Source organism: Lynx canadensis, chromosome A3 (assembly GCF_007474595.2).
Source record: "Lynx canadensis isolate LIC74 chromosome A3, mLynCan4.pri.v2, whole genome shotgun sequence".
NCBI lineage: Eukaryota > Metazoa > Chordata > Mammalia > Carnivora > Felidae > Lynx > Lynx canadensis.
The window spans coordinates 72,121,343-72,148,561 of NC_044305.1; the positions used below are offsets into that span (position 1 = coordinate 72,121,343).

The 27,219-nt window shown below is 35.6% G+C and overlaps 1 protein-coding gene across 4 annotated transcripts in view; it reads right to left on the reverse strand.

Moving 5' to 3' along the window:
* The window catches only part of PSME4 (proteasome activator subunit 4), a 99,391-nt gene that overhangs the window by 66,811 nt on the left and 5,361 nt on the right, over window positions 1-27,219 (reverse strand). For all 4 annotated transcript variants that reach the window (XM_030310584.1, XM_030310585.1, XM_030310583.1 and 1 more), the window contains exons 2-4: window positions 13,104-13,244; window positions 12,352-12,468; window positions 1,383-1,427 (exon numbers count right to left, since the gene is read on the reverse strand). In XM_030310584.1, the coding sequence (XP_030166444.1) occupies window positions 1,383-1,427; window positions 12,352-12,468; window positions 13,104-13,244 (303 nt within the window). The remainder of the gene's footprint in view (window positions 1-1,382; window positions 1,428-12,351; window positions 12,469-13,103; window positions 13,245-27,219) is intronic.

Sequence of the window (27,219 nt, forward strand, 5' to 3'; positions counted from 1 at the left end):
ATTATATCTTTTGTCCATCTGTATTAATTAGAATCACACTTCATTCCTTTATGTGAAAAATAAAACTACACTTCCAGTAATACTTCTTTGGGTTCATCAAGCATCTATGTGCCAGGTCACTGTGCTACAGGTTAGAACACACACACACACACACACACACACACACACACACACAACCACACACAAAATATATCCTGCCTTTAAAGATCTCATACACCAATTCTCCTTTCTAATCTTTCAGAGTCAACTGTTAGTTTAGTAATCCAACATAAAAGCTTGGGTGTTCTATGAATTACCTAAGAACCTAAAAACCACTAAGTACCCCAGTGATGATCAAGTATCCAGTTAGGAAACATAGACTAAGAGGTAAGTGCCTTGCTCAAAATGACACTGCTCATCGGTGGCTTACGACTCAGGTTAAATCTTAAGCCTCAATCTTAAAAGGGAGACTATATCTTAAAAATACATTTGCCCAAGACTGAGTAGGACGGTAGGTCAGCAATAAATATCTGATTTATAAAATCATTTATAACTTTAACTCATAAGAATATGGCAAAATATGGATTTCTATTCAAAAGAATTCACTGCATCCATACATATCAGGATAAGCAGTCTAAGAACACCCTGATAAAAAACACTTCAAGTCCACAGACTTGGACTTTAGTTGATTAAAACTAAATTCAACCCATATTCATCTTTAAATATAAGAATATGGAATATTTCTGTATGTTCCACTGAAAGAGAACTTTAAAAAAATGTCTTTTACTTTAAAAAATACACAGGGGTGCCTGGGTGGCTCAGTGGTTAAGCGTCCAACTTCGGCTCAGATCATGATCTCAGGGTTTGTGAGTTTGAGCCCATGTTGAGCTCTGTGCTGACAGCTCAGAGCCTGGAGCCTACTTCAGATTTTGTGTCTCCCTGTCTGTCCCTCCCCCACTTGCGTCCAGTCTCTTTCTCTCTCTCTCAAAAAATGGATAAAAAACATTAAATTTTTTTTTTTAAAATACTTTAAAAAATGTCTGAACACCTTTCCATTATTACTCACACATTTTGATGCAATACCTACAATACGTATTTTGGAAAATATTTTTGATCTGAGTAATGATACTCTAGGAAAATCTTTCAAATAAAGACAATTATACATAAATTATGGCAATCTTACTTTATAATGGGGAACACCCACATCACTTAAAAATTTCTAAATTTATAAATGAAAGCTAAATAATTTAGTTCAAGAGTTGAAAATGATACGTTGTGCCCAGTGACTAACATGACAGTGTTAGAAACTATTTATACCTTCAATTTTCTCTTCAAAGCACACTAAGAATGGGAAAAAGCACAAAGAAATAACAAGAGGTTTCATAAAATGAGAAGCTACTTACGGTCGGCAGCTTTTCACGAGTGTTTTGAGAACATTTTCTACAGAACTGGGGGGGAAGAAAGCCATTTGATAAATTAGGTTGCTGTATTTTAAGAACACATCTAATCCAATTAATAAATATCTTGAAGATATGTTCATACGTTTAAATATTATCTGTGTACGTGCAATAACTGCTCCTCTTTCATACAGACAGAACTATTAGGATTAACTATCTAAACTCTGTAACCTACTCTTTCCTTTGCCCTCAGTTTGCTCATTCTCTGTTGTAAACCAAAGGGAAGAAAACTGGGAAAAGGACAAATCATTTTCAATCCTTACAAAGTAGGCAGCAATGACCGTACTTAACAACACATCAAGAAGTATGCTCAGCGGCTTAAAACTTCAAATACTAATTTTTATTTTAATTAAAGTGCTTTTACATGGAAACACAAGAAGCAGACAAAATCTGGTGTGCTCATATCAGCAACTGCCAGAAACTAGTTTTCTATAACCAAGTGGTGAGAATTCTATAACCCTACAAGGTTACTAACAATTATCGAAAATAGCAACAGCCATCTTTTTGACCAGCTACTTAAATATTTCTATATGGATTCATAAGAAATGTTTGCTTTAATGAAAAGGCCAATGTGTAGTCATTTAAACACACATGGACAGAATGGAATATTTAAATGAATTAGACTACTGTCAAAAGAGGTATAATGCAAATAAGCAAAACAAAGGGCACAAGGTAATTTTGGACTGGAATTTTAAAATTAATGTGTGACTATTTACAGGATGAAGTGTACAAGTAAATAAAACAAGTCCCCAAACGTCAAAGAAAAAAATTATGGGGGGAAGGGGTAACTTTCAGGCAGTGCTTCCACCTGACATTTTCTCATTAAGCTTCTTGAAATTCTTAAGTCCAGAAGTCTATCCAACTTCTCTGAAAGCTTAAGAACTAATCTATAAAGAAATTCCAAGGGGTAACACAAACCAAACTCAGCACAAGTAATCAATTATACAACCAAGAGAGAAAACTATCATTTCATTACTAGAAGCTGTAGAAATCCTCTTTAATTTCAAAACTACTCAGAAAAAAATTAACTGAAGAGGAAACCAGGCTACAACACATGAGATCATTCTAAAATAAAAAGGAGGATCATATGGCGAGAAAGACATAGAACATTTTCTTTGAGTATTAGGGAGAGATTCTACCTTCTCTCACAAAAAAAACCCTAAGCAATTGAGAAACACAGAATTATTAGTTTAGAGAGTATCTAAGTTTGCCTGGTTAAAAAAAACAGGTAAACTCTCCGACTACATTTAAACTCCCTGAAGACCACGACTATGATTTTTATTTCCGGGCATTTCCAAAGTATTTATACCAAGGCTATGGTTCATATATATTTATGCATATTTATATTTATTATTTTACAATACTCAATGGACATTTTCTATCAGAGCAACAAAAAGCACAGATCTTTGGATCTTCTTTTAGTCTCGACTGAAGAACTCCATTTAGAAATAAATTATAGCCAAGGTTTAAAGAAACACCTAGTTCCTAGTGCATCAACTTAAATGTAGATTTTAAAAAGATAATTCTAAAATGGTAAAGTGTCTGTCCAAGGAAATAAGCAGAAGATTTGTAATTCTACCAGTTCCTAAAGTTTGTGTTCATGTTAACTTTACATTTATTTTACTGTTTCTGTGGCAACTCATTTGAGAGTACAACACAGAAAACCTGTTATTTTCACTGGTAATTTTTCTATTCCACCAAACTTTCAAATAACATCAAAAATGATTCTCAAAAGCAAGTCATAAAAGCCTACATAGCTACCTGCTCTCTCCAGTTCCCTTCACTCTTCAGAAGGAGGTTAATTATAATACTTGATAGCTGTCACTTCACTTCATTAGAGGAATAGGGTATGTGGGAATGTGCTTTAGTTTCTCTAAATAAAATCAATTTCAACCCCTCTTTATATATATAAGGTCTGTGCCAATGGATTCATGCTCTTTATCCAGAAAAGGGTACAATCTCTCTAACCTGTGATATCTGTATAGTGACCTTTTGTGATTCTTGTAATCTCTCAAGATGAAGGGAACAATGTTTCTGTTTAAAAAATAAAATAAAAGGTTAAGGCTAGATGCTACTAGACTATATTTCACTAATTTTTAGAGGGAGTGAATAATCACTATGTACTTTCCCAAATGCTGGAGTTTATAATATTAAAGTGATTACAATTCAAAACACTTTTTTTTTTTTTTTAATCAAAAGGGCTCTAACAGAAGGAATAAGCTTTGGATGAGTTTTCTCATAACCTATTTTCTCTTAGAAAAAGCATGCTAAGTTGAAAAGAAAGCCATAGTATACCATGCAATGGTTCACAACTTGCGCTTTAGAGTCAGACAGATCTAAATTTGATTACCAGTTATGTCTCTTACTATCAGTTCAATATTATAGCCGCAGTTTTTCCAGCTATATAATAGTAATAATACCTACCACTCGGAAGGCTGTTATAAAAACTCAATGAGGTATTATAAAGAAAACAGTTATCTGGCCCAGAATTAAACACAAAAAGTATTAACTATAATTATTATTTCTTACTAGCCAAAACAAATTATATTTTCAATCTCCTTAAAAACTAAAATTTTGTGCTTATTTTGTTTTTACATTTACTCTACTGCCTCTTGAACAACTGTTAATTTATGATTTAGGAGACCACATCAAAATAGGAAATTCTTCCCCCAATTCCCACCCTATTTATTAGGGCAGAAAGTTAAGGTTCTGGTCCCAGTTCTTGAGCTCTTATCCCAGTTTCAACCAATGACTGTATGAATTTTCCTCTATGGACCACAATTTCCTCACTCTTTATTATTATTTATGACATTAATAAAGTTAAGTGCCAAATATGTAGCAGAGAAGCTTGAGGAAAGCCAAAAACCTTAGTTTCCAGTTACACTGGTTACTGAGATAGGGGACTTACATAAACCTAGTGGTTAAGGTTTCCTACCTCCTTGGCCTTACCTAATTATCAGAACAATATTCACTTTTAAACCAGAGAAATGTACAGCAAATGATATATTCAAGTTGAAAGTAGTGTGGAATGTCCATAGCCAGAGGTATTTTTAGCTTCACATGACAATTCTTGAACTAAAATTTAGCTTCAGAATTATCGTATTTGCTTTTTAATAAATGAACTGGGAAATTATAACACTGGCTTATTCTACACACCTCTGCCTTAACCTCCTTATAATTCAACCGTAATTGCCTATATATTTTCTTTCTTAAGAATGTACTTCCCTGGGGCACCTGAGTGGCTCAGTTGGTTGAGAGTCTGACTCTTGATTTTGGCTCAGGTCATAATCTTGAGGTTCATGGGATCGAGCCACATGTCTGACTCTGCACTGACAGCATGGAGACTGCTTGGGATCCTCTCTCCCTCACTCTCTGCTCCATCCCCACTCATGCACATGCCCTCTCTCCAAATAAATAAACTTAAAAAAAAAAAAAAGAAGAATGTACTTCACTTAACCTAAAAAACTCAGTTTTACCTGCTTTCTCTAAATCTAAACAAATACAACCACCAAACACTATTCATCTCACAGCTAATCTTTCAAAAATCTAACATTGCATAGTTTCAACACTTATTTATTTTTGGGACAGAGAGAGAGACAGAGCATGAACGGGGGAGAGGCAGAGAGAGGGAGACACAGAATCGGAAACAGGCTCCAGGCTCCGAGCCATCAGCCCAGAGCCTGATGCGGGGCTCGAACTCACGGACCGCGAGATCGTGACCTGGCTGAAGTCGGACGCTTAACCGACTGCGCCACCCAGGCGCCCCTAACATTGCATAGTTTCATGAGTCAGTACTCATTTTTCACAGCCACTTCACACAAAATGAGGGCCAAGATAATACCATAAGAAAGGTATAAATACTTAAAGAAAGAAGTCTGCCTCATGGCTAGTACTAATAAGTTGTAATAATCCTGACCACATAAGTAAAAAGAACATGCATAATTCCTGAAAGTGATGATAAGCCTAATCAGTGTGAACTAAATATTTTTAAATGCTTCTAAAGAAAAATCATTGTAACACAGATACAACTTTTGGGAACACACTATCAAAGTCATTAATAAAATAAAATCAACCATTTATTCTCTCATTTCCAAATAAAAGTAAAAATAGTATTTTTAAAAGAGCAAATAGAATATTCCTCAAATACCATGTTAATAAATCACTACATCTAGATGCCTGGGTGGCTCAGTGGGTTAAGCATCTGAGTTTTGATTTTGGCTCAGGTCATGATCTCACAGTTGTGGGATCAAGCCCCAAGCTGGGCTCCACACTGGGCATGGAGCCTGCTTAAGATTCTCTCTCTGCTCCTCCCCCACTCATGCACTCTGACTCAAATAAGTAAATGATCACTAACCTTATTAATAATTACTGCTTATTAACAAAATAACCATAAACTATTTTAAATTTCAACAGGGCCTCAAAGAAATTGCTCTCATCATTTTATTATCACGTTAAATTCTGTAGCTAGAGATCATTCTCGAGCTGCAGATAATGACTTAAGTTTATAAATATAGCCACATGTGTCAAGAAACTTCCAGCAGAGTAAGAACATGTCATTTCCATGTGTTGAAGGGGGAACAGAGGATTTAGCTGTATCTTGGGGATAAGAGCACCAAATCAAACAGTCCTTTGTCAGATTAATTGAGAAACAAAAGCCATCAAGAACAAGCACCAAAAAGGGAAATAATCAAGTTTCTTCAGAAGCAGATTAATATGAAAAATGAAAATATTTAGGGACGCCTAGGTGGCTCAGTCAGTTGAGCATCTGACTCTTGATTTCAGCTCAGGTCATGATCTCACAGTTCATGAGATCCAGCCCCTCTGGGATCTGTGCTGATAACTCAGAGAGCCTGCTTGGGATTCTCTCTCTTCCTCTCTTTCTGCTCTTCCCCCTTCCCCCTGCCTCCATGCGCTCTCTTTCTCTCTCAAATAAACTTTAAAAAACATACTAAAAAAAAGGAAATGTTTAATACTCTACGATCCCCTTAGAGAATGATCTATATGAAAGAAAAATAGATCTTAAAAATATATTTTGAAAAAAGTAAATGAGTTATCTAGGCCCAAACTGCTCATGATGCAAATATGTAAGCCTTTTAACACTGAACAACTCACAAAAATCAAACTGATGGTGACAAGACTAAACAAATTTACACACATGTATCTACTCAAATATGAATTGTCTGTGCCCATTTGTAAAAGCTGATTTATGCATAATTCCTCCATACCTTGTTAGTAGTAACAGCCTTTATTAGTAACTTGCAAGATGCTACCCCAATTAAGTGTGGGGGACATTATTTTATAAAACTAGGCCCCTAAGGTTCAAATGCTTCTTTTGTAATATAATCATTAAGTGATTCTTACATTACTATTATCAAGTTCAAACTGCCGAATTCCTTTCCAATTTTGATTTATCAAATAACAAAATCCTACAATTTGTTTCTCCAGTAGAAATGAGAAACAGAGAAGAATGAAAATGGTCTCTTGCCCCTGAAGCATAAAGGCAGAACAACAGAAGGAATAAAGGGAGAGTCGAAGAGAAGAGGAGGGAGAAAGATAAGGGAAAAGGGGAAGGGAAAGAAGAAAGCTGAATAATCCTTGCTCCAAAAAATAGAACCCGCTTTTAAAATCTTATTGACATGCGTGGCACCCTTAGCAGTAGTTTCAATAAAGAAAAACACATAAGGCACATGAGTTTAAGACCTGAAAGACAGTTAACAAATGAAGCAACCTTTCACTTTTGATTATAAAAATAGTATTCTAAAAATAGTATGAACACATGCAGTCAGCTGACAAAACTGTTTCAAAATGAGTCAGAATACAGCTAAGATGAAAATACTCAAAGCAAAAATACCAATTCCAAAAGCATGCCATATTAAAGGGTTTTCAGGGGTTTTCTGAAATAAAATGTTTGTGAAGTCATAACATTATCCCTGGACTATAAACACTTGCTATACTAGTACACTGAACAGAAGCTTAAGAAAAAAAACGGAATTTTAAAATGTTTTAAATGATTCCCTATTAGAAATCCAGAGGACATAGAACAGCTCTAAGAAGCAGAAACTAAAAAGTAGTGCTGTATAGTTCTCCAACTGGTTTCTCTAATATTTCTGCCTAAGAACTAAGACTACTAGATTTCTGATTTTAAGATTAAGGCAAGTGTGACGAACAAAGTCCAAGAACCAAAGAGGTTGATAATCCTTCAAAGGTGAGGTTTTATAACTATATAGGTATATAGGTATATAGGTATTCCTTTCAAAAGGTGGTAAATATCTGATGGTAACAGTAAAAAGATTATAGAAAGTTGGAGAAAGTGAATAAAGAATTATAGTCCTGAAAAGTGTTTTAAGTACAATTCCTTCTACTTTTCTTACAGAGACATTAGGTTTCTAATTTTGTCCTACAGTTGCCTCTCACCAAGCAAAATCCCTCTCAAAAGTGGTTCCAGATCCTTAGTATTCTTGTGATCCCTTTAAATTGGAACAACACATTACCATTTTTAAAAAGTGTCTGCATCACAGAGCTGCACTTCACAATGTGTACTCCAGGGGCGCCTGGGTGACTCAGTCGGTTGAGTGTCTGACTTCAGCTTGGGTCATGATCTCACAGTCCGTGGGCTCGAGGTCCGTATCGGGCTCTGTGCTGACAGCTCAGAGCCTGGAGCCTGCTTCAGGTTCTTTGTCTCCCTCTCTCTGCCCATCTCCTACTCCCGCTATGTCTCTCTCTTTCAAAAATAAAAAAACATCGGGGGGAAAAAAAAAAAAAGAAAGCACAATATGTACTCCATTCAATGGCACACACAGCCCCTGGGTGTGAGCAATCCAAACCACAGAACAAATATGGTTCATCTTCCAGGGGCATCAATTTTAGTCAAGATATAGATTGGAGGAATTTTTACTTATGAAAATACTACTTTTTAAAAATGATTCTAATTTTATGTAATCTCTACACCCAACATGGGGTTCAGACTCACAACCCTGAGACCAAGAGTCACATGTTCTACTGACTGAGCCAGCCAGGTGCCCCTGAAAACATTATTTATAAGCCTAATACCAATATCAATGTTTAAAATAACATGTGAAATTTCCAAGAAATTTCTCACACTAGACCACTTTAAGAGACACCTCAAAGCCTCAAGGAAAGAGGAGGTATTAAGTGGACAGTTTGAAAAGTACTGGTCCAGGAAAAAAAATACTGGTTTGGAAACTAAAAAACCGGGATTTTTTTTTTTTTAAGTTTATTTATTTATTTTGAGAGAGACTGAGCCAGAGAGAGCAGGGGAGGGATAGAGAGAGAGGGCAGAGAGACTCCTAAGCAGGCTAAGCACTGTCAGCACAGAACCGGATGTGGGACTTCATCTCACAAACCCTGAAATCATGACCTGAGTCGAGATCAAGCATTGGACACTTAACCAACTGAGCCACCCAGTTAAAAAAAGTAAACTGTAAAGTAAAAAGTAAACTGTTTTTAACCATTAATTATTTTTTGTAAAGTTTTAACAGACACTGAATCTTCTAGGAATATAATAAACATATAAATTGAAGTAAGTATTTTGATTTCTTGAAAACTTTACCTAGGGTTATTCATTACTCCCCGCCCTCTCCCCCCAAAAATCACACTATCATAGCAATTCCAACCGCAAAACTCGATCTGCCAATGCTATACGCATGAAGAGTGAAATATGCAACTAAGATTGAAGACTATTTTAACAGTTTAGAACCAACTGTCATTACATTGGCAATTAGCAGATATAAAACATGGCATCACAGAATTTCATTAGTAATTTTGCTGTTAAAAAGCTTCATATTATCTCTCAAAAAGAAATAAACACTTTAAATGCTTATGTTATTGTCATCCTTTTTGGTATGGCACATAAAGCAATTTATGTTGCAAAAATTATATACTGACATTATTTATTAATTTACTTTAGCACTGCTTGTTAGTTTTCAATCTTACTGATACTGTCACTGGAAGCCCACTGCACAAATTCTCTATGGCTTATCAATATTTCTTTTCCCAATTCATCCTTTGCCTCTATTTCTTTCAAATGTAATAATGTTCAAGAATAATGTTTTGTGATACCAAATAACTACACTATTCCACATCATTACATAAAGAATTATTGTGACACTATATAATAAGGCCAGCTTATCTGTAAGAATATCATGCTTTCTTTTTCCCCAGCTCAGTACTATGAAATTAAAGCTACTTCTCTCTTGCCATATTTAAGTAAGTCCTATTTGTTATTCTTTATCCTAGTGCTAGTTTTTACTTTAATGTCCATTCATAATGCTCCTCTTTTATTCTCTTGTACTTCTTATACAAAATGTTTTGATGTTCTTGCTTTTAAATTCAAACTTACTCATTATAAGTAGGTGCAAAATCTCAATACTATATTGTGTCTTTTCGTGTAATATTGCATGCATATTCAAAACACATATTGTTTTATAATAAACTACCTTCCCATTATGGGAATCATTTTATGGTTAACAAATTATTTATATTGATTTTTGTCACTGAGTACAGATAAAGAGTATAGGTAAGTCATATTACTTATGAATTTCATTTTAGAATAGTTAACTACAGAATACAAAAGTGGATGCTGCCTGCTTTAAACCAAGCAAAGATTTCAACAAATACGTGATGTTTCTTCAAAAGACCAAGAACACTCATGGTGAAACTTCTTTTTTTAAGTTTATTTATTTATTTTGAGAGAGAGTGCACGCAAACAGAGGAGCGCAGAAAGAGGAAGAAAGAGCGAGTCCCAAGCAGGCTCCACATTATCAGCACAGAGCACGATGCAGGGCTTGAACTCACAAACCGTGAGGTCGTGACCTGAGCCAAAACCAAGAGTTGGGTGCTTAAAACGACTGAGCCACCCATACAGCCCTCATGGTGAAACTTTTAAGGAAGAAGGTTTCCATGAGAGCAAAGATGATGGGAAGATTCAGGAAAAGACATGGTAATAATAAGTACAGTATCAAGATGCAGGGGAGGAACTATAAGCACTGACTGACACTAAGTGTGATAAGTTCTGACAAAACTTCCAGGAAAGCAAGCCATAGATAAGTATTAGCGACCACACAAGACTTAAAAGGAAGCAGCTGTCTTTGAAAAGGTACACCTCAGGGCAGGAAGTACTTACTGCAGGAAGGACTTACTGAAGAATTTTTTTTTTTAATGTTTATTTATTTTTGTGAGAAAGAGCACAAGCAGGGGAGAGGCAGAGAGAGAGAAAGAGGGAGACACAATCTGAAGCAAGCTCCAGGCTCCAAGCTGTCAGCACAGAGCCGGATGCAGGGCTTGAATCCACAAACCATGACATTATGACTTGAGCCAAAGTTGGATGCTTAACTGAGTCACCCAGGAGCCAGAAGAAAGAATTACTGAAGAAATAAATAGCCTTTTCTCCTCTATCATTTACCAAAGATTTTTCTGAGGCAGCCGAAAAATCAGCCTGAAAATTTTCAAAAAGATAACTGATTTTGAACATCATTTAAAGTTCCCTGAAATTGCTGATTCTAGTGAAAGCCTAAATGGCCTCATATTTTAAGAAGACCCAGTCAATCTAGTCCGTGCCATATTTCCTCCAGCAGAAATACTCAAAAGGAACCTTTATAACAAAGCTTTTATGCTAAATTTTGGGTTTTCATAATAAATATTTATAAAAATATATTTGAATGATGTACCACTTAGTTTCATAGTGAATTCTGTTCATTTTATGGTTGAAATGGGTTTCCTTGTTTTAACCCATGAAATCTTTAGGAAAGAAATGATGTCTTACCACTCTGTTTGTGACCACCGTCCAAAAACCAATTAGGGCCTAAGTTCAGGATCACCTATAGTCATTTTTCAAAACTTCTTTTCATTTACATCATTTCGCTATTTAATTATGACCTGAAAATCTTTTAAAATCTACCATCTGTGGTCATTTTTCAGAAAATTCTATGTAAGGGTGTAACAAAGACTGCTGAGTGGTGAAGCTGAGTGGTGGATTAAATGAACTGAAAGGGGGAGACTATAAGAAGTCATGAAATAATGAAAACATGCCTAGAATTGAGAGAGAAACAACAGAAACAAATCTTTAAAGACTTAATTTATAAAAAAGAAAGAGGAAAATAATACAAGTGTATAAAATGGTGTTCTTCCGGAAATGAGTACATATGTGCATGACAAACAGTAGAGAAAAAATAAATTGAAGAAAACTGTAGAAATTTTCCTAAAAAATAAACCTCAATCACAAATAGTTTGAGTACTTTAAGCCAAACATGCTAAGACTGAGAAAAGAGCTAGATCAAATCTAAAATCACTATTAATTAACCAAAAAGGACAGATCATCATATTGTACTCCATAAATTCAGAATAAAATACAGAACACACCAAAATTAGAGATCTGGAAGAGCTAGGAGGCATGTACAAGAAGGCAGAATTAGTCAGAGGTTCATAATCCTCGTATGTCTAAATCAAGAAGTCGTGCATCCGAATAGCTTACATTCATGAACAGTCACTGAAACTAATGGTTCTCTAATTGTGATGTGGGTGTCTCCTGGAATATGCCAACCTTCTCTTCTCAAGGCATTTGTTTTATCTGCAGTATTAAAATACGTGTGGATATATAATAAAGAATACCAAATGTGTAGTACTTTCAATGACAAAATTCAAGATTTCAAACAAAAATCTGTTTTCTTTGCTCAGCATGGTAATATTAGTGATCAGATATCCTGGTGGGAAATTCATAACTGCAACTTCAGATATAGTTTAAAGAAGGCAATAAATTGTTTTAGGAGTTAAGTTTCACAGTAATGAGCACATTGAAATGTGTATTTGCTTATCTCAAATAACCCAATTATTTATCAATTATGACCAAATCCTAAAAGGCCCAAGTGCTCCCAAAGAAGTACTTGAAGGAAATACTTACTTAGGAAACCAATTTAATCCCAGGTGCTCTGTCTTGGAATATAATATTCTTTCCACCATGTCATAAAGTGGTCTCCAAGGTAACTCCAAATCATCTCTTGAAAGAAGTTCTTTTTTCCTAATTAAAAAAAAAAAAAGTAAACATATATGCATATATTCACGTGCAGTTGTTTGTATATTACCGCTACACAAGGACGACAGTTGTTAAATGTTGCTGTCATCCTGGTGGGCCTTGCTTTTCCCCATCCATGGCAACTCATTGGTAGAATGCAGCAGTAGGAAGAACAATGCACCAGATTCTTACTGCTGCTCACATCTCAAAGAGCACCAGGTAAAAAGGGGCATTTACATTTGTGCCCCCATTATTGCCAAAGAATTTCTTATTTTTCCATGTCATTGATGGAGTACTTAATGTTTCCAGCATTGTTCTGGGTTTCCAGGAATAAGAAAAGAATAAATGATCCATGTCTTCTCAAGGATCTTACAACATATATCAGAGAACTAGTTTAAACAAACATCAGGTAACATATAGTTCAGTGTCTGCTACAAAACAGAAGGCTTCATCGAGGAGATGGAATTTTAATTAATTAACACATATAGCTTAAACTTATGATAGAGTTTTCTGCAATCTTTTTGTTAACTGGAAATTTGGGACTTGGGTCTTCTTACCAAAGAACACTTAGCTCTCATTCCCTAAAACCTTGAAGAAACAAACCAAAAAATGTTAGCAGAAACCATAGGAAATTTACTTACTTTAACAAGTTGATCAAGAGACGGGCAAATCCCTGCATCATGCTGATTTCCAGTTTTGGAATTGATACCAGCTCATACAATAACTTGATAAAAAGAACATGATCTTCTTTGCTAAATTTTCTCCCATAAAGTCGAATATATCTGCAAAAAAAAAAAAAAAAATCAATACAGCCTTCAAAAATAAGTATGGTGACACATCCACATTCACAGTAGCATTTTTCATAATAGTCAAAGTGTAGAAACAATGTAAATGTCCACTGATGGATGAATAAATAAGAATAATGTGGAATACACACGCGTACACACACAATGGATTATAAAGCCTTTTAAAAAGAGATTTCTGTCATATGCTACAACATGGAGGAACCTTGAGGACATTGTGCTAAGTAAAATTAGCCAATCATAAAAGACAAACGCTGCATGATTCCACATATATGCAGTATCTAAAACAATGAAACTCACTGAAACAAACAGAATGGTAGTTGCCAGGAACAAGTGGAGGTGGGGCACACAGGGAAATGGAGTTATTCAGTGGGTACAGGAGACATGATGAAAAAGTTCTGGAGATCCGTTGTACAACAACGTACATATAGTTAATGATACTGAACTATATACTTAAAAACTGTTAAGAGGATAAAATTATCTCTTTTTGCCACAATAAAGAAAATATGTGGGGCGCCTGGGTGGCTCAGCCAGTTAAACGTTCGACTTTGGCTCAGTTCATGATCTCATAGTTTGTGGGTTCAAGCCCTGTGTTGGGCTCTGTGCTGACAGTGCAGACCTGTTTGGGATTCTCTCTTTCCCTCTCTATGCCCCTCCTTGACTCAGGCTTTCTCTCGCTCTCAAAATAAACTAAAAAAAAAAAAAATATATATATATATATATATAATATATATATATAGTGATACCTTAATTTCAAATGTCCTTGATGTTAAGCATCTTATACTTACTGTTATGTAGGAAGAATTATTCTGTATTTAATTAAGAGACTACCCAATAATAATTAACAAAAGGCTTATAATGATAACTGAATTCTCATCAACATTCAATGACCAATTAAAAACACTGCTGTCTTATTGTTGTTTGTTCTTAACTGGCCTGTGATCATAAGTAACCTTGAAAGGAGTTTCTCTGTCCCCTTCCCTTTATTAAGCAAGGGCACATTCAAGAGAATCATCAGTTTATAACTCCTTAAAGTATTTAAAAACAGCATATCGCAATATAAAAAATAGAACAAGAGAGTACAGATAATAGAAGTTTACTGTTTAACCACAGAATCTTTGAAGAATACATAATAGTTTGCTTAGAATCCTGTAACAATACAGCAAGTTACATAACTTACACTATGTGTTCCTGAGTTAACTCATAATTATAATAAAATTAAGTTACTACCCAAAATAATACAGTATTTTACCTCAAAGTTACACATTTTCAGTACTTTTAACTTTAGGGAACCAAGGCCATCAAAAGCATCAACTACAAGCAAATTTAAGGAAAAAGCATCCCCAAAAGGAAGGATGACTACAGAATATTTTAGGGATGCCTAAGTAACAAAAACTTAAGTAATCAAAAACTTACTTAGAACAAATGACTGGACACTTAAAAATCATAAAATCCTTTGAGGAAGACCACTTTACAGACAAATATATAAATGAACAGAAAACATGACATTAATACTCCTTATATGATCTCTAGCACTTCTCTGATAGCTAAGATCAAATTGAACTTACACTTAACTTCTAAAATTAGGATATCTAGGGAAGGAAAAATAAGATAAAAACAGGGAGGAAAACCATAATACACTCTTAAATACAGAAAACTAGGGTTGCTGGAGGGAAGGGGAGTGGGTTGATGGCCTAAATGGATGATAGGTACTAAGGAGGGAACTTGTTGGGATGAGCAATGAGTGTTATATGTAAGTGATGAATCACTAAATTCTATTCCTGAAATCATTATTATGCTTTATGTCAACTAACTTGGATTTAAATAAAATTTAATATATAAAATAAAATAAAATAAAATATCTAACTGCTTTTCTCTCCCAGAAATTCCTCAAAATTCTTGGTCCACTAAAAACACACTTTTTCATTTTCTCAGACTATTGTGTATTTATTTATTCATTCAGCTCTTTTCTGTTGTTTCAAGGTATAATCCCGTGATTTCACCTTAGTACTCTGTTGATCAGATAGTATGGGACGCAGAGCAATGAGACCTGAGATACTGTTTTGCCTCTACCAGTAATTACTGTGCAAGTTTCTTAACCACACTGGACTGGTAAACAGATTAGTAAAGGCAATATCTAAAAACCCTAAGCCTGGGGCTACCTGAGATACTTCAAAGCTGAATAAACATGGTATAACCTCCTGCAGCCTCCCTCAATGTCACTTTAAATTTTGGAGTGAAAGGCAAAATCAATTAAATGCTACTTTCAAATGAAAGCTATATTCCTAAATATATTCCTAAAGCAGCACACACAGAAGAGTTCAAAGACGTCCCTTGCTTTCAGTGGCTACTTCAGGTCTGGCCAGGACGCTAGATACCCCTGAGGTCCTGCATTCACTCTCCTCTGAGGCTAGGATACTTCTGTGGAAAAATTGGGAAATACTGCCCTAAGTCACTGAAAGAAGTTAGCTACAGCCCACTGCATTTACCGCAGTAGAAAGACAACTATGTGCTTATTAACATTAGGAACGTAAAATTCAGAGTCCCAAATTCAATATGCTGAAAAGAGACAAACAGGGGGATTCCTAGAGGAGGTAGAACTGCTGACAAAACGAGAGATGTTAGGGGGATTACTCAGAAAGAAACCTTTTATTTTCCCTGTCAACCAGGAAATAGTTCTTGTCAGCCAGAAAATGGTTCTTGTCTCAGCATTTTTCAAAATGCAGTCCAAGAAAATTTCTTCTGAAGAACACAAGAAGTACTACATGAAAATTAATAACTGGTATTCATTAAAATTGAGAAATTCTATTCACAATAAAACACTATTAAAAGTGAAAAGCCCAATGAAATATTTGGAATACATACATCTGACAAAGTATTCATATCCAAATTACATGAGAACTCCTTCAAATCAGAAAGAAAAAGACACAACCCAATAAAAAAGGCAGAAGACTTGGGTTGGCGCTTCTCAGAAGACAACATCCAGACGACTAATAAGCAAATGTAAAGGTACTCAACACCCTTACTCCTCAGTAAAAGTAAATTAAAACCACAGTAAGGTACCACTACACCCACCAGACTGGCTAAAATTAAAAAGCCTAATAATATCTGGTTTGGGTGAGAATGTGGAACAACCGGACCTTTCATATGTTACTGGTGGGTGTATAAAATGGTACAGCCACCCCCAAAAAATTGCCTGACATTACTTAGTTTTCTTACACATTAGATTGTTTAAAATATATACTCCTGACTTCCATCTTAAATCTAGTCCATTAAATATACAGGAGTGTGAAATGCAATAAAACTGTAAGAAAAAAAGAAAAAAAAAAGGAAAGGAAATTTAGTTGGTTTTTCTGTGTATTTATGTTCAAAAATCCTACTTTAGACCATATTAAGAGATGGTCTATTCTTTTTCCAATTAATTTTCACATTAAATTTTAGAACTAAAAATTACTATTAGATGTCTCAAAATAGTTGAAAACCTTGGTAACAGTCAAGATTAATCTTTTGAACAGAATATTTTTTAAACTATCCAGAATATACAGATGACAAGTCATTATGTTCCACCCTCTCACAGTGGCGGGGGGGGGGACAGTTAAAGATAATACAAAAGTACTTCAAAAAATTTTTTTTTTTTAGAGAGAATGTGTAAGCAGGGGGGAGGGGTGGGGGGAGAGAAAAAATCTTAAGCAGGCTCCATGCTCAGCGCAGAGCCTGACACAGGGCTCAATCCCAGGACCCTGGGATTGTGACCTAAGCCAAAATCAAGAGTCTCAACAGACTCAGCTACTCAACAAGTAGCTCAACAGACTAAGCTACTCAGGTACCCCACAAACACATTTTTTAACTGCTTCCTCCTCACAATCTTATAGTGTATAAATCAAATGCTTTAATTTTTAATCTTGAGTAAAGAAAGACAGCAGCATACCAGGAAGAGTAATTAATAAGATGTTCAATACTATCAAAGTTTTTTTCTACTATACATCCTGAAGATAGTATAAATATAAAATTATACATTATTGAAATGAACTAAGATTCAGAGGTTGCTAGGCGCTAAAAATACTCATTTTCAATACAAGTTTTGTCATTCACTAGTTATTTTTCTTCAAGGCAATCACTGGGTTTCTAAGATTCTAACTACATCTACCTATCAAGTGAAATTAACATCATTTCAGAGCAACATTAAGACTATTTGTAATTATAGGGACATCTGGGTGGCTCAGTTGGTTAAGCGGTCGACATCAGCTCAGGTCATGATCTCACAGCTCATGAGTTTGAGCCCTGCATCAGGCTCTGTGCTGACAGCTCAGAGCCTGGAGCCTGCATTGGATTCTGTGTCTCCCTCTCTCTCTGTCCCTCCCCCACTTGTGCTCTGTTTCTCTCTCTCTCAAAAATAAATAAACGTTAAAAAAAATTTTTTTTAAAAGACTATTTGTAATTATAAAACACGTGAGACATTCAGCAATAACATTTAACCTTAAATAAATGCTTTATTTCAGGAAGTCCTCCTCAAAAGGCAAAAAATGGAATTTTAACTTTAAAATTTAAAGGCCAGAGTTTAACTATGTTCATTTAGAACACTTAAAAGTATTTATGGATAACTTTTTAAAAATCCTACATCTAGCAATATATCCTAAGTAAAAATCCAGAATATCATAGTCAAAATACCAAAGTTTTTCTATGTACACCTGCAATAATCTTCCTGGAAAAAAAACCCCAAAACTGGAAATCCAACATAAGAGAACAGTTTGTTAAATTTAGTGGATGTGAAATGAAATGTCATATAAAAAAAGCAGGATACAAAATACATATGAATACAACTAAATAAAAACATATAATCATACGTTAAGATGAAAAGATAAACACTATAGCATGTTACCTCTGAGTGGTACAACTGAGTGGTTTTCATGTTCTTCTATATACCTTTGTTTATTCAAACTTTATAAAATAAAAAGGCATTATTTTTATAATTAACATGTCAAAACATTTCATATCAAATTTCTGTTATAAAATACAATGTTTAAAATCAGGCAATCAATATTTCTGCATTTCTACATTTTTCTTAATAAAAACAGCCCTCTTATCAAAGACTTAATATTAAAGTCCTACTGAAAAATTTTTTTAATGTTTGTTTATTTTTGAGAGAGACAAAATATGAGCTGGGGAGGGGCAAAGAGAGAGACAAAGAATCAGAAGCAGGCTCCAGGCTCTGAGCTGTCAGCATAGATGCGGGACTGGAACTCAAATGGTGCAATCATGACCTGAGGTGAAGTCGGATGCCTAACCCAGGTGCCCCTTAAAGCCTTATCTAAAAGAGAACAGGAGTCAAATTGTACAGTTCTCAATAGCCAAAAAATGTCACCAGAGAGCATGAATCAGGATAATTAACTACCATGAATGTTTAAATATAATGATACTAAAAATATAAATACAAACAAAAGAAAATTCAGAGCGTTTGAAGAATGCTAGGGAACAAAATCATTATCTTAAAAGCTGGTAAATGAAGAGAACCAATGTCACATTTATCCTGGTTCCTATAGGAATTGCACCGCAGGGTAAACAATAGTTCAGGAGGAAAAGTTCTTTTGAGAAATTCAGCTAATAAGCATTTTGCATTCTTTAAAGAATGTAGGATGGTTACTAACATCACAAAAAGAAAACCAGGGATTATGCATCTCCTGAAAAAAGTATACAATACACCTACTACCTAGTCTTGAAGAGGAAAATAAAACTTTAAGTGCTGAAGAGCAGCAACAAAATCAATGACTGGATGTCTTTAACATCTCAATCAGACTTTGAATGTAATTAAAATCATGTAATTAATAAAGCTGACTTTTAAAGACAAATAAAAATTGTGAGATTACAGAAACTGTGCCCTCTTTTCCCTCTCTGTGGAACACTTATAGAACTGGTCATAAACTAGGCCACAAAGAAAAACTCACTTAATTCTAATATGGACATTATTCTGGCCAAATAGTCTGATTATAATAAAATATAAATTAGAAAATACTAGCAAAGTGTTTGAAACCAAATTACTTAAAAACACGCAGTCTTAAAGGTTAATATCAGACTTGAGGCATGCTGCCCTCTCTAAGAGGCTCTTCCTTTAAAAGCAAAAAACTTTTTTTTTTCTTTTTGCAAAAAACCACCTTTAAAAGTCTAAAACATTTAAAACCAGACAGATTCAGGGCAATAATGACTATTCTTACTATTATTATTTAGCATTATTCTGAATGTAGAGATTAAAAAAGTAACCTAGGAAACACAAATAGGGGCAACTGTTTCAGGAACAGCAGAAGAGAATATTGTCAATACTAGGATTTTCCCCAAGACATCCAAAACTAGCAACAAAAAACTACTTTTACACTACATAAGAAAATCCACAGAATATGTCTTTTGAAATCAGTAGCCTTCCTGTATGGCACCCAGATTAAAAATAATGATGAATGAAGGAAAACTGTTCCATTCTCATAATATCAACAAAAAGATTCATTAGAAATTTCTCTAAAAGAAATGTGCAAGAAGTACATTCTAAAACAATAAAACTGTACTAAAATGTAAAATATCTGAATAAATGATGACACATAAGAATTTTCTAAACTATGTCTTAATACCCGACAGCTAGGACTAACTGACAAGTATTTTGAAGCAAATAAAATAACCATGACCAATGAAATACCTGAAACATTCTTCCCTCTAACCAGAAAACAAAATAATACAAAAAAACCCAACCTCCCTCCCCACTTTACTATCTTCTGTTCCTAAGACAGCATCAAATTGAAAAAAAATAAAAAAGGCAAAATTTGCAGAGAACACTAGAGGATCAGGAATTTATTACTCTGACTTTATTCCAGGACTAAGTCTTTCATCATTACGTATAATATTAAAAATGCAGATATAGTTTCTCATTGGTAGGAACAGTGAGTGAACAGAAAAAATAAAGAGTTTTCTCAGAAATCCACCTCTCCTTCTCTTTTCACTCAACTACCCATGTATTCAAAAAGCATTTCTAGAGCAAAAGACATACACAGGACAAGAATATGATTCATATACTTTGTTCCTTTACACTATGAACTCACAATCAGATGTGAGGAAACACATACTGGAAAACTATACAGAAGGGGGGGGAAAATGAAGTAGTATTAGAGTTTTGTGATTTTTTTTTTTTAAGCCAATGTTTCATCACATTTAAGTGACCACGGATGTGAATCTTCAAAGATTGGAAAGCTGTCATCACTGTAAATAAGCAACCCAAGGTCAAGAAAATATGAGCATTTGGGGAAAGAGGCAGGAAGAGGCACAAGAGATGGCTCTAGGGAGAGGAACAGAGCCAAGAACAGCATACTGTGGCAAAAAGACACAACCAAGAGAATGTTCCTTATTCTCCCATTTCACTTCCAGAGAGGTCAAGCTGAGGATCAAGAAAAGGGATACACTATCAGAAACAAACAACAATAAAGGATATCAATTCCAAGTGTCTGCTGATAAGGAAGAAAGGCAAATTAGGTGTTATCTAAAGTAGAGAATACCTTACATTTCCATGCTCTAGATTGCTTTGCAACTCCCAACATTATCTATTCTGAATAGACGAATAGTTACTGATTTCAACACAGTAGCCAAGCCAGCAGGAACAGCATGATTTTACAAGTTTGCAGAGAATTCAAACTGCTCCAGGTCAGTCCCTAGGGCAAGTCATTTAATTCCTGTATTAGTAAAACCTGGATTTCCTCACAAGGCTATGGTGATAGGTAATTGATTAATGTACAAGGAAGTCATTCTGACTTAACTGATCTACAATGGAGACCCAGGTACCAGTTGTTCTACTACATTTGAGAACCACTCACTGCACCTTAGCAGACTGACTGGAGCACAATGTATGGCTTAAAATATATTTCAATCATTAAAAACATAATACTAATATAATCTGTTTCAATTAATGAGGCTACATACATCTTAGGATATTTGTTTACTACATAATTATTTGTTCATATTCAAAGGATAGCCTGTCTATCCTTTAAGACTTCTTTTCATGAAGTGCTCCTTCATTCCCAACCAAAAGTGCTATCTCTGTTCTCTGTCCCTTAATAGCTTGTACCAAACCTATTTTCCACACTTTACTTCTTAGAGTAGTTATATATGTGTTTCTTTATTCATTATTGTATTTCTGGCTCCTATACATATATCATATATAACCTTCAACTCTAACCAAAGAATGAAACAAGACAGACATTCTGAAAAACATTTCTTTGACTCAAGATATGAATATATCTTGAGAAATATACTGGCTTATGTAACTAAAAACAGCTCACTAGAGCTAATCTATTTTTGAAAAGAAAAAATACACTTCAAACAATAAATATTTTACCTAATTAAGCAAAATGACTTTGAAACATTGAGTAGGTTTCCAAAACACACTAAAAAACAGGCCTATTATCTTTATCAAGTATAGTACTTCTGATGGATGGAAGGTTTTAAATGGACAAGAAAAGCTGAAGTATACATTTCTCTTTATCCCCATCTATACGCCAGGCTAAACAATAGTCACTCAAGTTTCAGCAGATTGTATTTCGCAGTTATATTCTTTGTGATATATTAAAATTGACAACTTCTGGAATAGTATAGTCATCCACTATTAATACCTAATAATGATGCCTCTATTCTTTTCCCAGTTGCTTCTCTCTGGAGGCATGGATAAGGAGCATTCATATGTTGAAAGACTTTATTGAACATTTAAGAGCCAGACATGGCAACAGGGAATGGAAACATTAAAGTAACAAATGGTCTTGGAGCATACAGCCTAGAAGGAGACAGACAACTGATTATTTCAATATGATGCTCTGAATATAGACTTTACCAGTTATATGGTTAATTTGCTCATATCTCTGTTCCCCCACATTAAAAAGCTTTTTCAAAATTCCTCCTTATCTAACCAAATCCCACCTCAATGTTCAGGTGCACTTCCCCTTTCCCAGGTATACAGCCTGGGGGTTTCTTTCCTCTAGAACACAGGGTTAAGAGCAAGAGCCCTGTGGTCTTCAGGCAAACCAGCCAATATATTACCTCACTAAGCCTCATTTCTTCAAAGGTAAAACTGGGGTAACAAACATACCTACAATTCATAGGGCTGTTTGTGAAAATTAAATGAAAAAATGAATGTAAAGTTATTAGCATAGTGCTGGCACGTTCTGAGGCCTCAATATATGATAGGTAGTATCTGTACCTCTCATTCAACAATCTATTAATTAATGCTCTCTTGTAAGATCCCTCAGTTTAATTTTTGAACTGTTGTAACTTTCCATTTTCTTCCCTTATACCTTTATAGCTCAAGGTGTAGTTGTTGATGATACGACCTGAATCACAGAAAGAAACCTGTAAAATTAATAGCTTTCATATTTTGGGGGCCACAACCTGCCATCACCTATAATCCATGATATACACGTAAACATATATATATAACAAATTAAGGTCATGAACATTCACCTTTATTCCTCTAAATTTACACTAATAATTCTAATGCAGTTCACTAGAAAAGAAACAAAACGGCCCAAAACAACAACAAAAAACCAAAAAACTGGTAAGACCTAAATTGATTTCACAACTCTATGGTTATAACCCACAAGTGAAAAATTCTCTATAAGCATTAATAAATCAAAATGTAGATTTAAAAAATTGTGATACCATACAAACTAAAAAAAAGCCCACAAAGTGAAAACCTTTTAAGATATTTGTTTATGTAATTATAATTTAAAAAGAACTATCACATTTTAAATAATTCCTGAATTTGTTAAATAACTTTTTTCCTGCCATACACAAAATAGGGACCTCTGCTTGACACATGTTGACAGAAATTTGACAACATCTTATTTATTGGTATCTCTGGAAGTAACCCATTTTCCCTCAAAAGAGAAACTATTCTGACTAAACTCTTCAGGAATCTGGGGTGCCTGGGTGGCTGAGTCAACTGAGCAACCGACTCCTGATTTCAGCTCAGGTCAAGATCCCAGGGTCATGGGATCAAACCCCACATCGGGCTTCAAGCTGAGCGTGGAACTAAGATTCTCTCTCCCTCCCTCAGACCCTCTCCCCCACTTGTGCACGCTCTGTCTCTCTAAAAAAATTAAAAACATAAAAAACACTCTTTAGGAATCAGCCTAAAATATAAACACTCAACTGCAAAAGCTTGCGTTCACAAAATTTCTTACTCTAAAAACTTCTACTCTATTCTTGGCTTAAAAAAAAATTTGTCAGGGGCATCTGGGTGGCTCAGTCAACTGGGTGGCCGACTTCAGCTCAGGTCATTATCTCACGCTTTGTGGGTTCAAGCCCCACATGGAGCTCTGTGCTGACAGCTCAGAACCTGGAGCCTGCTTCAGATTCTGTGACTCTCTCTCTCTCTGCCCCATACCGTGTTCGTGCTCTGTCTCCCTCTCAGAAATCAATAAACATTAAAAAAAATTTCTTTAGGGGCGCCTGGGTGGCTCAGTCGGCTAAGCGTCCGACTTCAGCTCAGCTCATGATCTCGCAGTTCGTGGGTTTGAGCCCCACGTCGGGCTCTGTGCTGACAGCTCAGAGCCTGGAGCCTGTTTCAGATTCTGTGTCTCCTTCTCTCTCTGACCCTCCTCCATTCATGCTCTATCTCTCTCTGTCTCAAAAATAAATGTTAAAAAAAACAAATTTAAAAAAAAATTTTTTTTAAGAAATTTGTCAGAAAACGAGATGAAATATCTATGCTGAAAAGCCCCAAAATGTTTTAGTAAACATTCCATTTAGAGTGTCTACCATTAGGAGATTATAAACCATTTTTAAATAAATTTTCTTTAATGTTTATTTTTTTTTTGAGAGAGAGAGAGGGCGCGTGTGTGCACATGAGCGGAGGAGGGGCAGAGAGACAGGGAGACACAGAATTCAAAGCAGGCTCCAGGCTCTGAGCTGTCAGCACAGAGCCCAACATGGGGCTCAAACTCACCGACTGTGAGATCACGACCTGAGCCAAAGTCGGACACGTAACCGACTGAGCCACCCAGGTGCCCCTAAACCATTTTTTAATAATTCTTAAGTAATTTCTGCCTTATTTGAACTACAATACTATTCTCAAACCCATTTCATAGCTGAAATGGTGTTAGTTTTTTCTTGGTAAGGGAAAAGGTCTTTAGTATATTTCAATTTTTTTTTTAAAGTTTTTATTTATTTATTTTTAGTAATCTCTACCTCTAATGTAGGGCTTGAACTTACAACCCTGAGATCAGGAGTAGCATGCTCTTCCAACTGAGCCAGCCAGGGGCCCCTTCACTATATTTTTAAACTCTAAAGTTTAGGTTCTATATATTTTTTTAAATGTGTATTTATTTATTTTGAAATAGAGAGGGCGAGCATGAGCAGAGGAGGGACAGAGGGACAGGGAGAGAAAGAGAGAGAGAGAGAGAGAGAGAATGAATCCCAGGCAGGCTCCACACTGTCAGTGCAAAGTCTGACATGAGACTCAATTTCACAAACTGTGAGATCATGACCTCAGCTAAAACCAAGAGTTGGAAACTTAACCAACTGAGCCACCCAGGTACCCAGTTAGGGTCTGTGTATTCTGAAAAAAAGTCAAACCAGCCTAAAAGGTGATTACCATTACCCAAAACTATGGTTCACCTATCAAAAAACTGTATTACTGTACCCTAAATTATTTTATACTAAATATACTTTTTAAGATTCTATTTTTAATGTAATTTTTGAGAAAATGCATGCATGTGTGCATGAGCGGAGAGGGGCAGAGAGAGAGGGGAGACAGAGGATCCAAAGCTGGCTCTGTGCTGACAGCAGAGAGCCTGAGGTGGGGCTCAAACCTGCGAACCATGAGAACATGACCTGAGCTGAAATTGGGTGCTTAACCAACTGAGCCACCCAGGTACCCCAATATTTTATTTTTTTAAGTAATCTCCACACCCAACGCAGGGTTCAAACTCACAATCCCAAGCTCAAGAGTCTCATGCTTTACTGGCTGAGCCAGCCAGGTGCCCCTTAATACCAAATATTCAGGCATAAAAATTATTATAGATTTATTTTTATTTTTATTATTATTTTTCCTAATGTTTACTTTTGAGAGAAAGAGTATGCACAAGCAGAGGATGGGACAGAAAAAGAGAGGGAGACACAGAATCCAGAGCAGGCTCCAGGCTCTGAGCTGTCAGTGCAGAGCCTAACATGGGGCTCAAACCCACAAACCATTAGATCATGACCTGAGCCGAAGTTGGACACTCAACTGACTGAGCCACCCAGGCGCCCCTAGATTTATTTTTAAATGAAAGTCTCAAACTCACTGATGAAACCTATTCTCCCCGACCCCCACTTTGGATTATGAAACACACCATTCTTTTATTTAACCAAAATGCTCCTTTCCTCCACTTCTTTTATTAAATATATACTACTTTCTTTTGAATAGAGTATTAAAATAGACCTCATCCCAGGTTTGTTTTCTCCATTTGACTGTAAAAGTTTTGTAGAATTTCATAATGTTTTAGTTTACAAAGAATAAAAAAGTAAATTATAATATTATTGGGTACCTATGAATGTATACACTGCAGTACTAAATGCTGGGAGTGGAGGAAAGGTGTTAAGCATGGAGGACATTGACCTCGAGAGAGCTCACAGTAGAGGGAAAATATGCACACAGACTACAAAAGCATGAACAAGGGATCAAGAGGGAGTGTGCTAAAAGGGAAGAAATGCTGAGTGTAGGCCGAATATGGAAGTAGCCAACCTCAAGATTCCAAATGGGAATGAATATTTATAGTATGTGCTTTTAACATTCCACTGGCTGTGTCAATGAATATAAAGGTTTTGTTGTTGTTGTTTGCTTGCTGTTGCTTTTATTACCATGTTCTCAGCTTGCCATTCATACTGTATGAGATTTTGATATAATTTTCTACAAAGGTTAGAGAGAAACACAGATTTGGATTTTGTACAAAAAAGATGTGCAGTGAGAGGAAGATTCACTACAAATGAGCCTCATTTAACAGAAAAATTAACTCCCAGGTTCCACAATGAGAAAACTGGTTTGGAGGTTGTGCCCTTATTTACCACTAAATAAATAAGCACCCCTTAAAAACAAACAAGTCGCCTCCATTTCACTTAAGAACATGTCTTTCTAAGACAATTTTATAACACTGCAGCGAGACGACTTAGGAAAATTGTTTAAAAAAAATTTTTTTTTAATCTTCATTTATTTTTGAGAGAGAGACAGAGACAGAGACAGAGTGTGAGCAGGGGAGGGGCAGAGGGAGAGGGAAAGGGAGACAAAGAATTCGAAGCAGGCTCCAGGCTCTGAGGAGCCTGCCGTGGGGCTGGAACTCCCGAAACCTGAGTTCACAACCTGAGCCAAAGTCAGCTGCTCAACCGATTGAGCCACCAAGGGGGCCCTGGGAAAATTATTTTTAAATGATACATTCAGATTTCTGAAGAACAATGAATGGTTCTGTTTTACTAGATTTTTTTTTTTTTTCTAACTGCGCTTCTCAGTGCCTCCATTTAGGGCATTAAAACATAAGATTTTTTTTTAAGTAATGCACTTAGAATTCATATTTTCTTCCCCCAAATTTGTTGACGGAGCTACACCTTGCCTAGGCTGTCCTTAACGAACAAAAATGTGTGCTAAGAAAAAGAGCACACTGGAACTTCCCAAGAGGGCAGAAATCTTTCACTCACTAACATATCCCAAGTGCCAAAAACAGTGCCTGGCCCACAAAGAGCACTCAGAAAATAACTTGTTCAAAGATTCCTGCTTCTACTACTTTACATCAAACTATGTATTAGCTAATAAGAACCTCAGTGTCTTTGTTTTTAAAAGGGAGATAATTCAAGGGAGTCCTTGTTGCTCCAGGGTTGATTTTATGCCTTCGAAGTTAAGATGTCATAATACACAAATGTTCATTAATAAGCTGTATTTTAAATTTCTGTCCATGGGGTCTAT